The sequence below is a fragment of the Lampetra fluviatilis genome, chromosome 1 (genome assembly GCF_964198595.1).
Source record: "Lampetra fluviatilis chromosome 1, kcLamFluv1.1, whole genome shotgun sequence".
NCBI classification, from domain to species: domain Eukaryota; kingdom Metazoa; phylum Chordata; class Hyperoartia; order Petromyzontiformes; family Petromyzontidae; genus Lampetra; species Lampetra fluviatilis.
The window spans coordinates 9,998,960-10,018,822 of NC_136275.1; the positions used below are offsets into that span (position 1 = coordinate 9,998,960).

General features: G+C 51.4%; 1 protein-coding gene across 1 annotated transcript; it reads right to left on the reverse strand.

Annotated features, from left to right (window-relative positions):
• Positions 1-598: 598 nt before the first annotated feature.
• On the reverse strand, positions 599-6,572 carry LOC144934216 (homeobox protein GBX-2-like). Its single transcript, XM_078859861.1, has 3 exons — positions 6,408-6,572; positions 5,026-5,474; positions 599-2,685 (listed from the first exon to the last, which is right to left on the reverse strand). Exons 2-3 carry the CDS (start codon positions 5,438-5,440, stop codon positions 2,057-2,059), a joined length of 1,044 nt encoding a protein of 347 aa, XP_078715987.1. The 5' UTR covers positions 5,441-5,474; positions 6,408-6,572; the 3' UTR covers positions 599-2,056.
• Between the last annotated feature and the right edge of the window lie 13,291 nt (positions 6,573-19,863).

Genomic DNA, 19,863 nt, shown 5'->3' on the forward strand with positions numbered 1-19,863 from the left:
TCGCACAATGCGGATGCGGACCCGGGCGCCCTGAAATCGATTGGCGCCCATCTGAAGCAAGTACAAGGTCCCACCACCACCACCTTCCATCAAACCGCACACCAACCAGTGCAATGTTGGGAGAGGGGTCATCCAGCAGTGGATGGGAAAAAAGTTGTAACATTGCAATGATAACAAATAAAAGCCGTGTCTCGCTATAAAATGACAAGGTATGATTTATTTTTGAAAGGTAATTTTGAAGAAAGTGTCACTTCAATCGTCGACTTGTTCTTCCGACCAATTTTGTGAGCGTCTGAGTGACCCATCCCAGCTGTCTTGGGCGAATTCTCGCGTGGCTACATTTAGAACGTCTCCGTATCGGGTACGTGGTTCAATAAGAGACGGATCTGTTTAACACGTAGCCTTTCTCGACCAATATTATCCATAATAATATCTAACCCAAAAAAACCCTACATTAAACCGACGGGTTACCGTGACGGATCGTCACAGAAATGCACCGCTTCGCGTCCACATCACACAATCGCTGGCGATGGGCAACGCTCGCACGAGTCAGGAACACGACGCGCATGAACGTATAATTAAATAATTTATTACCGATACGTTGAAAACGGTGACCCTTTAAAAATTTGCTTCGCATGCATTCCGCTGACCACCGAGAGCGCGGGAGCCCCCCCCCCATCTCCAACTCGTGTGCTTTGTACGGGGGGGGCGGTACAAAATGAAGCAGCGACGCAGGTTTGCACGGTCGTGTGCGCTGCGCAACGCCCGCGACCGATGGCGACTGAGTGCACGTGTTTAATTAATCTCGGGGACACGGGTCCATTATTAACACGAAGCCGAGAACTTTCGCATTCGTTCGGACATCAAACACCCTGCCGCTTAGATCTGGGCCAATTAAACAAAAATAGCTCGGCGAAGGCAACGCTCAGCAGAGCGGGGGAGGGATATCTTGCTGGAGCCGATTACGCGGTGCGTGCGTAACAGCACCCCTTGTTGTAAATCCACCGCTAGATGACCGCCAAGCCCACGCCGCTGCGAGTCGTGGGAGTTGCTTGACCCACAGTCAGCCGAGGATGGCGAAGGCTGCGGAGCGCGTCGACGTAGGAGCATAGTACAGCACAACAATTGATTTTTGCCACACTGCTGCCCGTTGCCCAAAGCGTAGCCCTGTCGTGATCCCACCTTTTGTTGGAGTAATTTTACGGAATAGGTGTTTCGCTAATTGTATAGAGCTGAGTCTGTACGCTTTGGTAAAAATTCAAATCATTTGGCGGCATGTTTGGCCACGCGACAACTTTATTTGATAAAGGCTCTATCGAATGGTGGAGGTTTATCGTAAAACGAAACATGATCTAACCCAAAATAAACGAAGTGTGAATGGGTTGCTTTCTCTGTATGCATAGAAACGTGTCAATCGATTGCTGAGCGTGCGCGGTGCATGACACTTCCCGTACGGCAACTCTCATTCCGAACACGAGCGCGCAATCACAGGAGCAACGCGTGTGGGAGCGGGGTCGTGATTTCGTGGCCGGTTCGCACCGGCAAGGTTCATCAGTTCACTTCACTTGCAGTTCTTTCACAAAGACAAAGATCCCCCGTATAGCCTTAACAGACTGTAGGGGCAAGTGCTGTTAGCGAGCACCTATGAAGACCGGAACGGTACACGAACGAGGGGGTGGGTGGCCAGCACCACGCCCGACCGCCTTTGTCTCCCCAGTGGCGATGTTTACACACCGCACCAGGTACTCATTTAAGGCTGAGTCGACCTAGGGGAGGCCCAGGACCGGTTCAGATAATCGTCACTGGTGTTAGCCGTGAGCGGGAATCGAACCCGGGTCGCCAGGTTCATAGCGCAGCGCGCTAACCGCTACACTACCGCTCCCCAGTTCTTTCACACACACACACATTTTACAAACGACGGGCTGTTCAGTCGTGTAAATCTTGCCAACGACGCCACGAGGTCAATAATACATATATATACACTAACACTTTCTATCACAGTTTGTGCATTTGAAGACCAAAGTAAGAACTCACTCTCTATATTAAACAAAAAAGGCTATGGAGCGGCTGGCCTGCTCGTTTGCTCGACAGTCAGTGTGTCCTGCTGCTGCTGTTGAGGTCCCCTGCCTGCGAATCGGTTCACGTGGATGGGGATGGGCACCACGATCTTGGGGTTTCGCGTCGGCTCCCCGCTCCGGGACGCGCCGTTGCCCGCCTTGACGCGCTTCCACTTGGCGCGCCGGTTCTGGAACCAAATCTTCACCTGCACCTCGCTGAGACGCAGCGCCGCAGCGATCTGCGAGCGCTCGGACAGGGAGAGGTACTTCTTGCTCAGGAACTCCTTCTCGAGCTCCAGCAGCTGCTCGCTCGTGAACGCCGTGCGCCGCCGCCGCCTCTGCTGCTGCTGCTGATGTTGTTGTTGCGGATGCTGCTGCTGATGATGTTGCTGATGGTGGAGGTGTGACTTGGCTGGCAAGAGGTGCTCAGTGCCCGAGGTGCCTCCCGTAGGGGAACTGGGGCTGCGGGAGCAGGGGGCCCGGCCCCCGTGCAGTGGCGGACTGCACCCATCGCGATCAAGGCCTGCCGGGTCCGCGCGCGGTGACGCGCTGTCCGTGCTCATCTCGTCCTCGCTGCACCGATCCGCCTCGCTCTCGCAACTCGAGTCGGCTTCACGGCACCCGCGACCTTGCGGGAAGAGAAGTCGAGAAGATGAGCGGCGCTTCATTGAAAACTGGGTGAGGTGAGGGAGTCACTCTCCGATTTGCAGAGACGAGATGACACCACGTGCAACGTGGGGGTTATGACGGCGTCGAAAGCAGACTGCATCTTCCAGACGCTCTACGCTAAATAAAGCATTCGACTTTGAGATCATGGAATTATTTGTCATTGTAACGAGGAGTTTGTAAGAGGAGGGTGATAGGGCAATAGGTAACGTCGATAGCTGAATGAGACACTGGGGCATATGAAAACGGACAGTTGTACAGGGAGAACAAGCAAGTCTGAAGCCTGGATTAAATAGATCGGTGTCTCGCTGTCCGTGTGGATGACTCGGAGCCATCCATGTGGATGACTCGGAGCCATCCGTGTGGATGTCTCGGAGCTGTCCGTGTGGACGGCCAAAGTTGGAAAGTTCCTGACATCACGGCAGCAGAGGAGGAGAAGCGGACATCTAATTGACTTTAGCTTTTGGCATAGAGGACTGATACTGCTTGTGGGAGATGACGACCGTGCACGTATTTAGTTCAACTTTTTGCGTATTATTTTTGGCCTACGATAACCGCCAGACGACTTAGTTTCCGAGGGCAAATTATTACCTCGGAATCTTTCACGGAAACTGAAGGTGCTACTCGATTACGACGAGTCACTGTTTTGGTGGCGAGCGATCATATCGACTGCTAAAAGGGGGACACTCGAGTCGCGATCGGCGATGAGCGCGAATGCAGCAGCGCGACGCGCCTGCCGTCTCAAGTTGACGGCTGTCCGTGTCGAGTTCACGGGGAGACGCGCGCTATTACGGGCGTGCAACTCGTTGGAACACCTGTACGGTGATGATCGCAATGGTGATGACACCCGGCCACGCCGCGCACGTTGCGTCGGCATGGGTTGTGCGCCAACATTGTGGAGAAGTCAACATTGGTTGTCCTACGGGAATACTAGCCCTTGTCATAGAAATGTGGAGTTTCCACACCTGGGCTCAGGGCAAACGGGAGATGAGCACCGCTATAACGCTTGAACTTTATGTCTAGGCACGGCATTCGCCGTGCGCTCTCGGTGACTGAACACAAACGGTCCACTCAGAGTGGCTACTGTACCACATTATTAACGTACAGGAGGCTGCCCTGTATGAAATCACACCAATAAAGGCAACTTTGTGCGGTCAAAAACGATCCACGTGGCAGTGACCTATACTGGAGTTGATCTTCTCTGATGTATCTACAGTTATCTGGATCAGGCAGCGTTACTCAATATCGGGTTGTTTGGCCACACTTGGCCGTACGCTAGTCAGTGCTCCTTGACGAAGGCGTGTTCAGGGTCGGTTCAAATGTTCACTCGCCACTCGTGTTAGCCGTGACCGGCAATTAAACCTAGGCCGCCGGGTTCACATGATAGTGCGCAAACCACTGCGCCACCACTCCACCCACACCAACGCATTTCGTCAACAAGACACGTGCACACGTAAACCCTTCACCATTTGACCAGCCGTGGTTTTGTAATTGGAGAATATATTGTTCGCTGCCACCTCGGCCGGGGATGCTCGGATAGGCAAAGAACGAAAAGATTAAAGGCGCGGTGCATTGTGTTGTGATGTAGCAGCGTGAGACTTGGTTCAATAAAGTGTGCATTGATTTGTCCGCGAGACACGTGACGAACCGCGAGTCTAGTGAAATCGAATGTACAGAGGATTATTTTCTTGCACAGATCGTGAGCGCGGCTTTTCTGTGTTTATTCCATTTCATGCAGCCATAGTTTAGCCGCTCCTGACGATGATCATTATAATTTCTATTTTTTTTACAAACACTTGTCTCATTATGCTTCTTCTTAGGTTAATGAAGTTTTAACGATGACGTATAAAGTGCCATTGCGGTTTCCGACTTTTATCAAGCAGCACAATCCGCGCGCGCGCATTCATTTCGCTATTCAAGGCGTGAAAGGCAGAGCTAATCACATAATTACCGCACCGAGAGAAACTACACGCAATAATGCCCTGTAGCTGATGCCCCCCCCCCATATCGCGCTCGCAATTACATGGCATACGCGCGCAACCGCTTAAGTTTACGACACGCGATGATTTAAGTCGCTCATAATTGGACGGCGTTAAGATCATTAATAAGATGTGAGGCATAATCCGCAGCAGCGCTCAGCTACGCCAGAACTCGCACGGACACACACGCACACACAAAAGCTTCAGCAAGTCTGTGCAAGTCCAGAGCCCCGTGACATTGCACAACCACAACACGTGCGCGCGTCCTGCGCTCAAGCAACCAAAACACCGTCTGCCTATGCCCCCTGCTCACAGCCACAGACCTGCTGGCGAGGATAACAGCGGCGTCTTGGAGCAGTGCAGAAGCGTGAGAGCCGGGAGCCGCTCCCTGCCGGAGAGAGCCTCGGAGCGAGCCGGATACGTCGGGACCCGCTCCCCGCCCGGCGAAGGCGCCTCCTTGTTGCCGCAAAACGCGACTGCTCCCGCAGCTCCGTGCTGAATCCCGCGCGCAAACGCCGAATAGAAGCCACCTCCGGCTCCGCCGCCCAGAGCCGCGGGGAATGCGGCGGGGAGCCCCGCGTGGAGCTGCCCGTGGGCCGGCAGCACGAGGGATCCGTAGGGCGGCATGAAGAGGCCAGGATAGCCCGTGTAGAGGATCTGCCCGCAGCGCGGCGGGGGGGCTCCTCCGATCAGAGACTCGATGCTGAAGGCGGTCACCATGCCAGGAGGCCGTTGCATCGTGGCGCCGCGAGCCCGACTTTCAATCTACTTACTGCACGTGGGGAGTGCAAGTGTGAGAGCGCGTGTGAGAGCGCGTGCGAGAGAACGCGACTGTGTATGTCAATGTGTGATCGCGGGAAAGAGTAAGAGCGTGTGTATGTGAGAGGGTGAGTGCAGCAACTGAAAGAGTGCGTAAAAGAGGGTGTATGTGTGAGAGAGTGTGTGAGTGAGTGTGTGAGTGAGAGACAGAGTGTGTGAGTGAGAGAGTGTGTGAGTGTGTGAGTGAGAGAGTGTGTGAGTGAGTGTGAGTGAGTGAGTGTGAGTGAGAGGGTGTGTGAGTGAGTGTGAGTGAGTGTGTGAGTGAGAGAGTGTGTGAGTGAGAGGGTGTGTGAGTGAGTGTGAGTGCGTGTGTGAGTGAGAGGGTGTGTGAGTGAGTGTGAGTGAGTGTGTGAGTGAGAGAGTGTGTGAGTGAGAGAGTGTTTGAGTGAGATCGTTTGTGAGTGTGTGAGTGAGAGTGTGTGAGTGAGAGAGTGTTTGAGTGAGATAGTTTGTGAGTGTGAGTGAGTGTTTGAGTGAGAGAGTGAGTGAGTGTGTGAGTGAGAGAGTGTGTGAGTGAGTGTGTGAGTGAGTGAGTGTGTGAGTGAGATAGTGTGTGAGTGAGAGAATGTGTGAGTGAGTGAGCGAGTGTGTGAGTGAGTGAGAGAGTGTGTGAGTGAGTGAGAAAGTGTGTGAGTGTGTGAGTGAGTGAGAGAGTGTTTGAGTGAGATAGTTTGTGAGTGTGTGAGTGAGTGTTTGAGTGAGAGAGTGAGTGAGTGTGTGAGTGAGAGAGTGTGTGAGTGAGTGTGTGAGTGAGTGTGTGAGTGAGATAGTGTGTGAGTGAGAGAGTGAGTGAGAAAGTGTGTGAGTGAGTGAGAGAGTGTGTGAGTGAGTGTGTGAGTGAGTGAGAGAGTTTGTGAGTGTGCTCTGATGGGCGCGGCGCACACACCCGATCCGCGCCGCCTCCGTTGCGCGCTCGGCGTGAATGGATGCGCGGATCGCGCTGTCGATTCGTGTTTATAGGAGGGCGAACTCCACGGTCCGTGCGCCGCTCTCACGCCGAGGCCGTCGTTCATCAAAAGCCCGCGTCCCGCTGGGAAGTTTTGGTCTTTTCCTCGCCGCCGCAGGGCACGGCTCGGCTCCGTTTATCTGCGGTAACCTCCCCTCCTCGACTCGAACCACGCAGCCATTGGCTGCGGTGCCCATTCGGGGGTTTGTTTAGACACCGCCACTCCGCTGCCTTTCATTGGGCCGCCGAGATAGCCCCGGTAAATAACTTCGTGTGCTCGATGCGCGGGGAGCGGTCGTGTAGTAGCGGTCAGCGCCGCGCTGCGCTACGAAACCCGGCGACCCGAGTTCGATTCCCGCTCACGGCCAACAACACCAGTGACGATTCTCTGAACCGGCCCTGGGCCTCCCCTAGGTCGACTCAGCCTCAAATTAGTAACCTGGTGCGATGTGTAGTAAACATCGCCACTCGGGAGACAAAGGCTGCCGGGCGTGGTGCTGGCCACCCACCCCCTCGTGTGCTGCGTCGGCCTTCATAGGTGCTCGCTGACAGCACTTGCCCCGACAGTCCGTTCAGGCTATGTTTGTGTTTTTATCTGTGTGATGGGTACTCGCTCACAGCCACAAAAGCCTATGCAGGGTTCCTTGTGCGTGTGGGATGAGTGCGATGTGTATGGCATGCGTACTGTGTGTGTCGTGTCTCTGTATGTGTTTGTGCTTGTGTAGTGTGTGCGTGTTACGTATGCAGGTGTATGCGCGTGTGATGTGTGTGCACGTGTACATGTGCGAAGACCTGTGGCAAAGCGGTTAAAGCACGACGCTACCAACTCCGTTTTTTCCCCCACGTTCGTCTACTGAACCATGCAATCGTTATCATTGTCTATCTAAAGTTCCACTGGACCTCGTCTAGGTCAAATCGGCCGAAAACTAACACTTGTTGCAAGCGTGCTGCATGATGAACCAACGTGGCTTGGCGTGCGTGGTGGCTCTGTGTGCAGCAACCCAATCCGCGTCCTGTGTCGACTTCCATTCACTCGTTCATTAATAGGCGCTCACTAACAGAACTCTGTTCAGGTCCGGGGACTATGTAGCCATTTGAGACGGGGATGGGCGATGAGTTCAAGCGGCGTGGCCGCATGGAGTGTGGCGGTGAATCCACGCTGCCCACGCTGCCCAAATCAGCCGTGAATAATATAATAATTGTGATGAATGAGGTGTGCAAGGTGGGCCGTGACTTGCAGAGAGTAATATTCAAATCAGACGTGGCGCTCTGGCTGAAGAGAGAACACATACGGCCGCTTGTGTGTGTGTCTGTGTGTCACTTGTGCCTTTGTGTGCCTCTGTGTGACTGGTTTATATGCGTACCTGTGTGTGTGTGGGGGGTTAGCCCGCTGCAACGATTATTGGAACCGGTCCTGGGTTTCCCCCTAGATCGACTCGGTCTCAAATAAGTATATGCTGCGGTGTGTAAACATCGCTACTTGGGAGACAAAGGCGGTCGGGCGTGGAACTGGCCACCCACCCGCTCCGGTTTTCACGTGTTCGCGAACAGCGCTTGCCCCAAAAGTATGTCCAAGCCTAAACAGCTTGTCTTTGTGCGTGTGTGTGGCTGCGTCTCTACCAAATGAGCCCTAATTGGTTTATTAGCAAATGTTAAAATCGATGCTAGCTATCTGGGTTGTGTAGTATATTCTATATATATGGTGTGTGCATAGCCAACACGCACGGTAGTGATAAGGCGTATGTGGTTGTTGTGTCTACACATGCCCATGTCATCGAGTACACCAATCATAATGTGCCAACCTTTGTCAATGTACTTCTGGGTGAAGAAAGACTTCATCGCCGACCGTGACGGTTGTGCGCAATCTTTGACCAAATATATCCCCCACGATGATCATTGCGGGTTGGGAAGGGGGGGGGGCGGTAGAGAGCCGAAGGATCAGTTCACGATGTCATCCGTGGCTGAAAATTGAACTCGTCGTTATAGATCCCCGCTGCTTTGAAATGTGCGCGGCTATAAAAACATTTAACAAAATTCCAGCGCCCTCGTGCAACAACGAGATGGCGGTGAACTTTGCATCAGCTTGATGATGTTCAATTTTTGACTTAAAACTTTCGTGACTGCAGGAATTCATATTATATGGTTCTTTCGGTAAAGTCACGTAGATAGAAAAAATAATAACAATACAATAATACAAATAAAGTGAATAAAAAAAAAATCACGACGTTTCGATCGCAATACAAGCAATCGTCATCAGGGGATGATGTCCGGCGCGACTTTGGCGATGAATCTAGAACCGAACTTACTGCCTGGGGACGAATCGCTGTCGCATTTCTGAATGAAGCGTACAGACGCGAACCGTCACCTCGACCAACTGGACAGCAGGCCCCGTTCATTGTCTGTGGGCATTAATGCTGACTGGGCTTCTAAAAAACGGCCGTACCTGAGCGGCTTGGGCATTCACCCCATCGCTGGCGATGGAGGCATCGGCGTGTTTTAAGACAAGAATGGGGTGAAAATAGCAATAACCAGCTACACACGCTCGTGTGTCGGGCCTTCTAGCTGCTGTTCGCGAAATAACTTAAAAGTGTAGTGATCCTAGATGGAGGACAGCCTTCAAACCGCAATGGCCAGCGTGGCGAAGTTTGGTCAAACAATTCCCCATGACCGACACTGCATGGGGGAGGACATGCAGCAGTGGATTGAGAAAGTGCTGTAATTTATATATAATCATGTGTATATATATTAGAAGTCTTTGTTTTGCAACGGAAAATAACTGACTGCTGTCATTTTCATATTATTCTCACAATCTTGTACTCGGAACATTGAAAGTAATTTGAAAATGTCTATGTGATAAAATGGGAAGACAATATGTGTCGTGAGGTTTTTTTTACATCCTCTAAGATTTTAAGAATATTTGACGAGACAATTGCATTAATAGGGGCACAGATGGAAAAGTTACATTTTAAATGAAGTGTATGTGTTCTGCCTCACGGCAGGAGTTTTGCCTCACGGCAGATGGGGGGGGGGCGTATGTACACAGGAATTTCCTGTTTTTGATGCTGGTTTTGGTCACGTGTTGGGGCCGCTGGTCCCCGAAGTCCCTCCCTGCTCCGTACCTATGGCAGGGGCTCTGCCGTTCGTCGACCCCTCGCTAATCTGCGAGCAGCTGCTGCCGTCGCTGGGTTCATCGCCCGACGACTCCCCTCCCTGGTCCGTCCCTCCGCGAGCTCGTGTGAGAGGCATAGCTCGCCGCACGCTCTCGTTCACCTGCAAACGCTGCGTTGTCTTTCCATAAATCACGCGCTATTAAACGGGGGTCAGGGGTCGGAGGGCGAATGACGCTGCCCTCACACTGCGCGAGTCCCTGCGGCGATAGACGGAGCGGGGACCTGCGGACGCACCGACCCCTTCCCCCACAAGCGCACACACCTGCACACATGTGACACCCACTCGTGCGCCGCTCTACGCAACGCTCTCACGCGGCGAGCCGCTGTGTACACCGCACCACACGTGTTCCCACCTCTCAGCGAGATCACACGTAGACCCGGTCAGCTATTAAGGATTTATTATTTGCAACCTGCGAATTGATGCTAAATCAGTATGAGTCGACGAGGCTGGCCTATTCTACCACCCCTGAATCTATTCTCTATTTATCGGCTATGATCCTACTTCACCTTCTTACTCACTGTTAGGTGCCCACGGCGGTTCGTTGATCCCGTCCTCGCAGCGTACCTCGATGCGTCTCACGGACGTTCGGGTTGCTGGACTGCAGAGCGTCCTGTCGCCTGGCGCTGGAGTGGAGAGCGATCTCTCCCCTGCCCCCCCTTTTTATCCTCCCCTCATCAAAGGGATGCGGCTCCGAGCAGGATGGCGGCCCTCAGCCTTTCCTTAACAATGGGTTCGCGCCCGCTAGCATGCGCACGGCGGTTCCGGGCGCCTGTGATATGCTAATCAATGTGCGGCGTGCGCGGCGAAAATTCTAATTAATCCCTTACCCTCCCTAACAATGGTGCCTGCGCGCTCAAGTGTAATTATCCCAACCATCCGTGACTATGCGCAAGAGCCCCTGCGGTCCCGCTACTCATGCTGTCCCGTCCCTCACCTGCTTGCCCCGTCGATACGTGGGTGGTGTGTGTGGGGGATGCGCTTCAACCGCGGTGGCCGAATGCCCCTCGCCGCGGCCATACCAACTTAAGGCCGGTCGCAGCGCCGCGGTGCAGAGTAGCGTCGGGGGAGGCCGTCCAATTCCCTGATCGCCGGAAACCGTGAGAGTTAATCCCGATAAGGGTTTCTCGGATAAAAACCGGTCGATCAGGTGAGCTCCCCTTCCAGCTCTATGGGGGGGGGGGAATGCGTGCGGGTGTGTTCATGTGAGGTGAGGTGAGGGGGACGAGGGGTTGGCTCCGTTGCTTGGTGGTGGCGAGGTCGGGGATGGGGCGCCTGCCGAACGGCTTCGCGGCGGCGGCATCACACACGTGACCATGAAGTTGCGAATTAAGATTCCCGCTTAACCACGTGGGTGTCGGCCATTACGCACATAATTCAAGATGGCGGCACACATCGCGTCCCAGTGAAGCCAGCCGCAGTTGTCAATCGTGGGACTTTGAGAAGCATTGTCTGTAAGTTTGTTTATGTTCTTATAATATTAGCAATGCTGTTGTAATGTTGGAATGGCCGTTATAGTGATGTAAATGCCTTTATGGTGCTGTTAAGTTGTTGTGGTAAATACGAGGCCTAGTTAGCAACGAAGCCTGCAACTTTTCTTATTGTGGATGTTACTTGTGATTTAGTAGGTCGAGTCAGACTTGTGCCCAGGTGGCTATGTTGCGATCCTGAGAGCAAAGATGATGAAGTATCTCATCCACAGTTTCGTGTTATGTGTAATGCTGTACAATTGGGGTGCAGTGTGATGAATACACGATGTGCCTTTATGCAACGCAGCGGCTTGTGCTCTTGTATAGTTGTTCAGTGGTAGTGTGGGGGCCTGGTCCATCCAGGGTCTATTGCTGGGAAACATGTTATCTGGGACAATGTTCTGGTGCTGTGGTGTTCATTGTGTTGGTGTTTCCGGGTTATAACAGATGCTGTATCTGTGTTTTCTCACCAGTTTTACCTCGTTAAACTCAATAAATGATATTTGGAGTCGGACGTTCATCCTGGCTCCGAGGGTTTATTGAACGCGAGGTTAACTACTCCGCTAGTGGTGCAACGCAGCGCACAGCAAGGCCGAGACAGTAAAAAGACACTCTTCTTGAAGCTCCCAACTAGTGCTGCAGCCAGCCCTGCAGCAAGTAAAAAGACATTCTTCTTGGAGCTCCCAACCAGCTCCTCAAGCAAAGAGCTCTCAAGCAGTCAGCCTGCAGCAAGCAATCAGCTCGGCAACAAGTCTACATTAAAATCGTGTTGCAAGCATCACAGCATGGGAAGCCACAGTTCAGCAGGGAGAGATGCTGAAGAAGATGATTTAAGCAATCCAGGACCTCCCATCCTGCCTCAAGAGGACCAAGGGAGTTCAAGGCCCCAAAGAGAGGTCAGGCTGACACAACGGGCCTTGGAAAGCTATGATGCTGAGAAGCAGGACCTTGATGCCAGGATACAAAGGGCATGGGACCGGGTTGAAGCAGATATATCTGAAGCTTCAAAGGCCTCAGACACAGTGGCCTCAATTCAGCGGGCCATTCAGCGAGTGAAGGTGAGCAGCTCAAGCTACAAGCTGCTGGCAAATAAATATATCTCCCTCCTGATGAAGGTGAAAACAGATGAGGGCATTGAGGGAGTGCGCATGCAAGAGCACTTCCTTGAACTGCTCGATGATAATGTGCAGGCAGTGATACAAGATGCAATAGACCGTGTGGAGGGCTTAAGAGAGACACGATCTCAGCACTCTGTCTCATCCAGGTCCACCACAAGATCTGAAGCCTCAGCACACTCAAAGACATCATCTACTAGTATGGCAGCAGCTCAGGCACGCGCAGCAGCAGAAGCAGCAAACGCCCGTATTGCCTACATGGCTGAAGAGGAAGCCATGCTAATTGAAAAGGCTCGCATACAAAAATAAGCAAGTACATTAGCGGATACTGCCACACGGAAGAAATTTGAGCTGGATGCTAAGTTAAGCACCCTACAACTCAAAAAGGAAGCAGCTGCTGCAAGGGCCCAGGCAGAGGTGCTCGAAGCAGCAGCCAACCTGGATAAGGAAGAGAATTGGAGTGAGTTTGGCACTCAGAAACCTGTCAAGGACCGTGATCAACTCACCAGAAAATATATTTTGGACTGGTCTGAACAATGCATCAATGCTCCTCCACCAAACGATACTGAACAAAGGGTGGACGTTCAGGCATCGCCATCTCCACACCGAATGAACATGAATGCTGTCTACGGGAATGGTGGAAATGCATATCCTGCCTTGAGAGTTAGTCGCCGACTCAGCGTCGCGCACGTGGGGTCAGACGTGGATGCACCAAGTCAGACCCACATTCCAGACAGTCACATAAGGGGATCCAACCAACGTGATCGAAACCCTTTGGGCCCACAGTCCAACGCCATCGCGAATGACGGCATGCAAGGCAATACAGCCAATAATGCCACCTCACAAGCGCCAGTATGGACACACCCTGGATCAGCAGGACTAGGGGACTTTGTTAGGTATCTGGCTCACCGCGAACTAATCAACACAGGACTCGTTAAGTTTGATGACCACTCTGAGAACTATCGAGCCTGGAGATCTACCTTCAGGAATGCAATCCGAAATGCAGACATCTCTGCAAGTGAAGAACGCGACCTGTTGGTGAAATGGTTAGGAAATGAATCTGCAGAGTACGCAAAGAGGATCCGGTCAGCAAACATTGACGACCCCACCTCAAGCCTGCATGCGGTGTGGGAGAGTCTCGAGGAGTGCTATGGTAGCCCAGAAACCATTGAGAAGGCTCTCTTCAAGAAGTTGCAGAACTTTCCAAAAATCTCTGGTCGAGACAATAAAAGGTTACGAGAGCTTGGGGATGTTTTGATGGAGCTTGAATCAGCCCAGGCTGATCCCTACTTACCAGGTCTCATTTTCTTGAATACCTACCATGGCGTGAACCCCATCGTAGAGAAATTGCCATTTGACGTGCAGGAAAAATGGAGAACAGCGGGTTCAAGATACAAGTCAGAGCATCAGGTTGCATTCCCCCCATTCTCTTTTTTCTCAAAGTTTATCCGCAACCTGGCTAAGACTAGAAATGACCCGAGTTTCATGTTTGGCACCACGGGGATTTCCAGTCCAGATCTCCCAAAAATGGAAAGAACGATGGCGAAACGAGGAACAGCGAGAGTGCCAATTTCCGTACACAAGACTGAGGTCTCTCCTACGACATTCGCAAACTCCGTCCAGGCAACCACCACAAAGAAAAAGATAGAGGATCCAGAGAAGCAATGCCCATTGCATGATAAACCTCACTCCCTTCAGAAATGCCGTGAGTTCAGGAGGAAGCCATTGGAAGAGCGGAAGAACATGCTGAAAGAATTTGGAGTGTGCTTCAAATGCTGTGCTTCTACAAACCACCTTGCAAGGAATTGCAAGGCAGATATCAAGTGCGAGAAATGTGGCAGCGACAAGCACGCAACTGCTCTGCACACATTTTACTCCAAACCCAGTGGCGCTAAGGCTTCCGATCCCGAAGCATAGCACGGCGGGGAGCAATGCGAGACCGCCGCACTCACTTCGTCAATCACAACCAAATGCACATAAGTCTGTGGAGAAGGCTTCAAAGGAAGATCTTGCTCAAAGATATGCCTCGTCCGAGTGTATCCCAAAGGACATCCTGAAAGGGCAGTAAGGATGTACGCCATAATGGACGACCAGAGCAACAAGTCTTTGGCAAGGTCAGAGTTCTTTGATCAGCTAAGCGTAGGTGGGAATTCTTTTCCATACACGCTCAGAACATGCTCAGGACTGATGGAGACAGCGGGAAGAAGAGCGAGCGGCGGAAACCATGAATAGCACCATGAAGCTAGCCCTTCCTATGGTGACAGAGTGCAACGAGATACCGGACGACAGGAGTGAGATTTCCACGCCCGAAGTTGCACGTCACCACCCACACCTGAAACCCATAGCAGAGTTCATCCCGCCATTGGATCACGCGACACAGATTTTACTTTTGCTCGGCAGGGACATGCTGAGAGTCCACAAGGTTCGCGACCAACGCAATGGACCTCACGATGCTCCCTACGCCCAGAGACTCGACCTAGGATGGGTCATCGTAGGTGACGTTTGTCTCGAGGGAACACACAAACCAGACCACATTAGCACATTCAGAACGAGTATGCTCATAAATGGACGCACGTCGCTCTTCAAACCGTGCCCCAACCACTTCACGCTGGAAGAGAAACTCAAAGACAGAAGTGAAGGCTGTACCGTGCAGACTTACAAAGAAACCACCATGCTGACCACAACTTCCCTCGTACATCCACCATCTTCGCTGGATTTTGTTCCTCCACGTTTCTCCAAGCCAGTCCTGACTGACAAGAGGAAGCCAGAGACGAAGCTACTGCTCGTCGTTCTGCTGGTGGTCGTGGCGGTGGTCGCTGCAGCCGTGGCCTCTCCGTTCCTAGACCCGGAGCTGTCGTCCGAGTGGGAATCCTGGAAGGAGTTCCACGGCAAGGCCCCACAACCAGAACATACCATCCCAAGGCTCGAACTGTGCGGAACCGTTCTAGCTACAGAAATGGTGGAACTGATCTTAGACGAATTGGACGTCAAACTGGACGCAGTCAAGTTCTACACGGACAGTAAGGTCGTACTAGGCTACATAAACAACCAAACCAGAAGGTTCTACACCTACATCAGCAACCGGGTGGAACGCATCAAGAGATCGACGCAGCCGGAGCAATGGAATTACGTTCCAACTGATCAGAATCCAGCAGATCTCGCAACTAGGTCCGTCCCTGCATCTCTGCTGAAGCAAACCATCTGGCTGACGGGTCCAGCGTTCCTCTTACGACGAGACGGTGGCCCATGTACTACCAAAGAGGCCTTTGGACTCGTAGAGCCCGAGTCAGACAAGGAGATTCGTCCTCAAGTGACAACTTTCGTAACAAATGTGCGACCAAGAAGTCCACTGAGTCCACACCATTTTGAACATTTCTCGAAATGGACGACGCTCGTGCGAGCGATAGCACATCTAACGCATATCGCAGACTGCTTCCACAGCCCGATGAGAGGCACCACTGGTAGCTGCAATGGATGGCATCACTGCACAGTGCCACGCACTGAAAACGAGCTTTCCAGAGCTAGGAAATCAATCTTCCACTGTGTGCAACATGCAGCTTATGCAAGTGAGATCAAGGCCATCAACAAGGGAGAAGACCTTCCTAGGGTCAGCACCCTCAGGAAGCTAAACCCCAGCATGGACAAAGACGACTTGCTCAGAATCGGTGGTCGGCTAGGGAATGCTAAATTAGATGAGAATGAACGAAACCCCCTCATAATCCCAAGCCAGAGCCACATCGCAATCTTACTCGTGCGCCACTACCACGAGAAGATCAAGCACCAAGGTCGGCACTTCACAGAAGGATCAATCCTATCTGCAGGGCTGTGGATCGTTGGAGCAAAGAGGTGCATCGCCAGCGCAATCCACAAGTGTATCAGGTGTCGTAAGCTACGTGGAAAACAGGAAGAACAGAAAATGGCAGACCTCCCAGCCGATCGACTCAGTGTGGAACCTCCCTTCACCTCTGTAGGGATCGACGTGTTCGGACCATGGACAGTCATCTCCCGCCGCACCAGAGGAGGGCTCGCGAAAAGCAAACGTTGGGCAGTGCTGTTCACCTGTATGAGTACACGAGCAGTGCACATCGAAGTCATCGAGTCCATAGACTCTTCGAGCTTTATAAATGCACTCCGGAGATTCTTCGCCATCAGAGGGCCAGCCAAGCAACTGCGTTCTGATTGTGGAACCAATTTCACTGGAGCATGTAAAGAACTTAAGATCAATACGGAGAATGTCGAAGATGATTCTGTCAGGAAATACCTTTGTGACCAAGGCTGCACATGGATCTTCAATCCTCCTCACTCTTCGCATATGGGTGGAGCCTGGGAACGCATGATCGGGATTGCTTGACGTATTCTCGACTTCATGCTATGTGATGTCGGGTCCACACGGCTTTCTCACGAGGTCTTGACCACTCTCATGGCCGACGTCTCAGCCACAATTAATTCAAGACCCCTGATCCCCGTCTCAACCGACCCGGAGTCACCATTCATCTTGACTCCTGCTACACTTCTTACCCAGAAGACAGACGTGCTCACAGCACCTACCGAGGAGGCCAGCACTGCAGACCTCTACAGACGTCAATGGAGACAAGTGCAGAGCTTCGCGAACACGTTCTGGCATCGCTGGAAAAACGAGTACCTTACGACACTCCAAGTGCGCAACAAGTGGCAGTCTAACAGACCAGACATCCAAGAAGGTAATCTCGTCCTACTGAAGGACAACCAAGGCAAACGGAATGAGTGGCCAATGGGCCGCATCCTCAAGTAAATTCCAAGTGCCGATGGAAAAGTTCGAAAAGTCGAGGTTATGATTGCGAAGCAAGGTGTCGCAATAGCTTCGGTCAGGCCCATAGTCGAGACAGTACTACTTCTCTCTCGCAAAGATATGGACAAATAAGTTGACCCGTTGAAGTTGTTATACATTTGTTTAGATAGGGAATAAATGGTGGTATCTCTTAGATACCAGACGGGGAGTGTTCTGCCTCACGCCAGGAGTTTTGCCTCACGGCAGATGGGGGGGGTGTATGTACAAAGGAATTTCCTGTTTTTGATGCTGGTTTTGGTCACGTGACCAGGAAGTTGCGAATTAAGATTCCCGCTTAACCACGCGGGCGTCGGCCATTACGCACATAATTCAAGATGGCGGCACATATCGCGTCCCAGTGAAGCCAGCCGCAGTTGTCCATCGTGGGACTTTGAGAAGCATTGTCTGTAAGTTTGTTTATGTTCTTATATTGGCAATGCTGTTGTAATGTTGAAATGACCGTTATAGTGATGTAAATGCCTTTATGGTGCTGTTAAGTTGTTGTGGTAAATACGAGGCCTAGTTAGCAACGAAGCCTGCAACTTTCCTTATTGTGGATGTTACTTGTGATTTAGTAGGTCGAGTCAGACTTATGCCCAGGTGGCTATGTTGCGATCCTGAGAGCTCTTGTGTAGTTGTTCAGTGGTAGTGTGGGGGCCTGGTCCATCCAGGGTCTATTGCTGGGAAACATGTTATCTGGGACAATGTTCTGGTGCTGTGGTGTTCATTGTGTTGGTGTTTCCGGGTTATAACAGATGCTGTATCTGTGTTTTTTCACCAGTTTTACCTCGTTAAACTCAATAAATGACGTTTGGAGTCGGACGTTCATCCTGGCTCCGAGGGTTTATTGAACGCAAGGTTAACTACTCAGCTAGTGGTGCAACGCAGCGCACAGCGAGGCCGAGACAGTATGTCAATCTTCTGTATTCGTTCCTCTCAACTATTTCGTGTCGCTATCTATTTTAATTTTTTATTAAACGTCTTACGAATGTCTTCTTCCGGCGTCGTTTTAACTTCATGCAGTTTGTATTTGTTACACGGTAAATCCCGTTTAGCCAGTTCACCGCCTAGTTTCGGTGGTAACGGCTCCCGGCAGCCACTAACAACAACAACAGAGTTATTGTTGGGGTGGAATGAAGCCAAGTCAGCATGCATTTTAGTAGCGTGATAAAAGAAAACATTCCAGTGTACAAAAACTAAAGTATTTTTATTTTACCAGCTGAGGCACACTGAGCTTTATAGAAATCTCGATTTTTAATTATAGCTCAACGAAGTTGCTTATCATGTGGACTATTATAGCAGCCAAATACTCTAAACGCGTGATGCTGATTCTAAATGTGGAGGGAAAACTGGAGGACCCGGAGAAAAGCCCAAGCGACCACGGGGGAGAACATGCACACTCCAAATATACAGGCATCGTCAGGGCCTGGGACCGAACCCACGACCTCCCTGTATACCAGGCGAGGTAGTTAACATCTCCTAGCCAACGTGGCGCCCATGCACGTCTAATCGAAATCGCACTCCTGTTACCACGCTGCACAAGTTCGGCGCCAACTCTTTATTATCGCGAATGGCACCGGGTTTGCGGGCTTCTTTTGTTTGATTTCGGTTTTCGGTTACATTGTGTTGTGTTTTTTTTTTCGCCACAGGATTCTTCCGTCGATTTTTTCCCAGGTCTCCATCTCCAAAGACCCGTAACATTTCCACCAGGAGGCTCGCTCCTGGTTCTGCATGGTTCAAGTGAATTCACTAGTCACGCCGTACAATAGCCAATGTGTAATGTTTAACATGTGATCCGTTACATTCGTTGTATTATGTTCTGCACGTTACAATATACGTGATAACCATGCGAGTGGCAGATATCCGTTTCGTGCAAAGGAGAGCTGGCATTGTGCCCTTGCGAGCGTGGTGATGTGGACCGTGCGAATCATTTGGCGACGCTGTGTGGACAGTGGTGCACAAGCACAATTAACAAAACAGACTACATTCGTCAATAACACTGTGGCCTTTAAAATGGTAAAACATATATATATGTATGACAGGCGATGATTCGGGACATGGCCCTTCAACACATTTAGAAACATGCGTTTAGACTATTTGTATTGTTTTGTTCTTAGAAATGTCCACATGATAAGCCACTTTGTTGAGCTATCATTTGTGGCCAGGTCGCTTTTTTAAAATAAATTAACACCTCAGTGGGCATTGTCTTGTAGGAGGGGGATGGTTTAGTTGTATCTGTATGTGTTTGTGTGATTTGTTTACCTTTCTTGTACTTTGCGCTATTATCGTGTGTTTGTACTGTTTATTGTTGTAATGCTCTTACCTGCCCCGACTGGACATCTGCGAAAAAGAGCTTTATAGCTCATCGTATTCCTCCTGCAGTATAAATAAACATTCTTATTCCGAAGAAGGGCCATTGTGCCCGAAACGTCACTTATTTTATAAAAATATTTGTCCATTTTTAGGACGATGTGTATTGACGGATTCGTGCCGAGTTGTGTGGTTCGCGTGATCGTGGTGCCGGCGTGGATGGGGCGCGCTACGCTACGCGCGCACTGCACACGTGCGCGTACCGTGAACTGCGCAATACATCCCTTTAAAGGGTACTGCACTCGTTCTCCGCAAAATGTATGGGTTTCTGTGTGTGTGTTTGTTTGTTTCTTGCTACCGTGCTCACGCACCGCCGATCTCCCTTGTTCAACAACCGTGGCAGCTGGCTAAACGGGGATCATCTGCGCAACAAATCGAATCTCACAGACACACACATCGCACACTTCCACCACGCATCAGCGTGGCAGGTGAACTCCCGCGCGTCACTGCTTTCCTTGCTGCAGCAG

Excerpts from the sequence above, each read along its gene's own strand:
- LOC144934216 (XM_078859861.1), bottom strand. The coding sequence starts at position 5,440 with ATGCAACGGCCTCCTGGCATGGTGACCGCCTTCAGCATCGAGTCTCTG. Across the intron at positions 2,686-5,025 it reads GCTGTTATCCTCGCCAGCAG|GTCGCGGGTGCCGTGAAGCC; the intron begins GTCTGTGGCTGT and ends TCTTCCCGCAAG.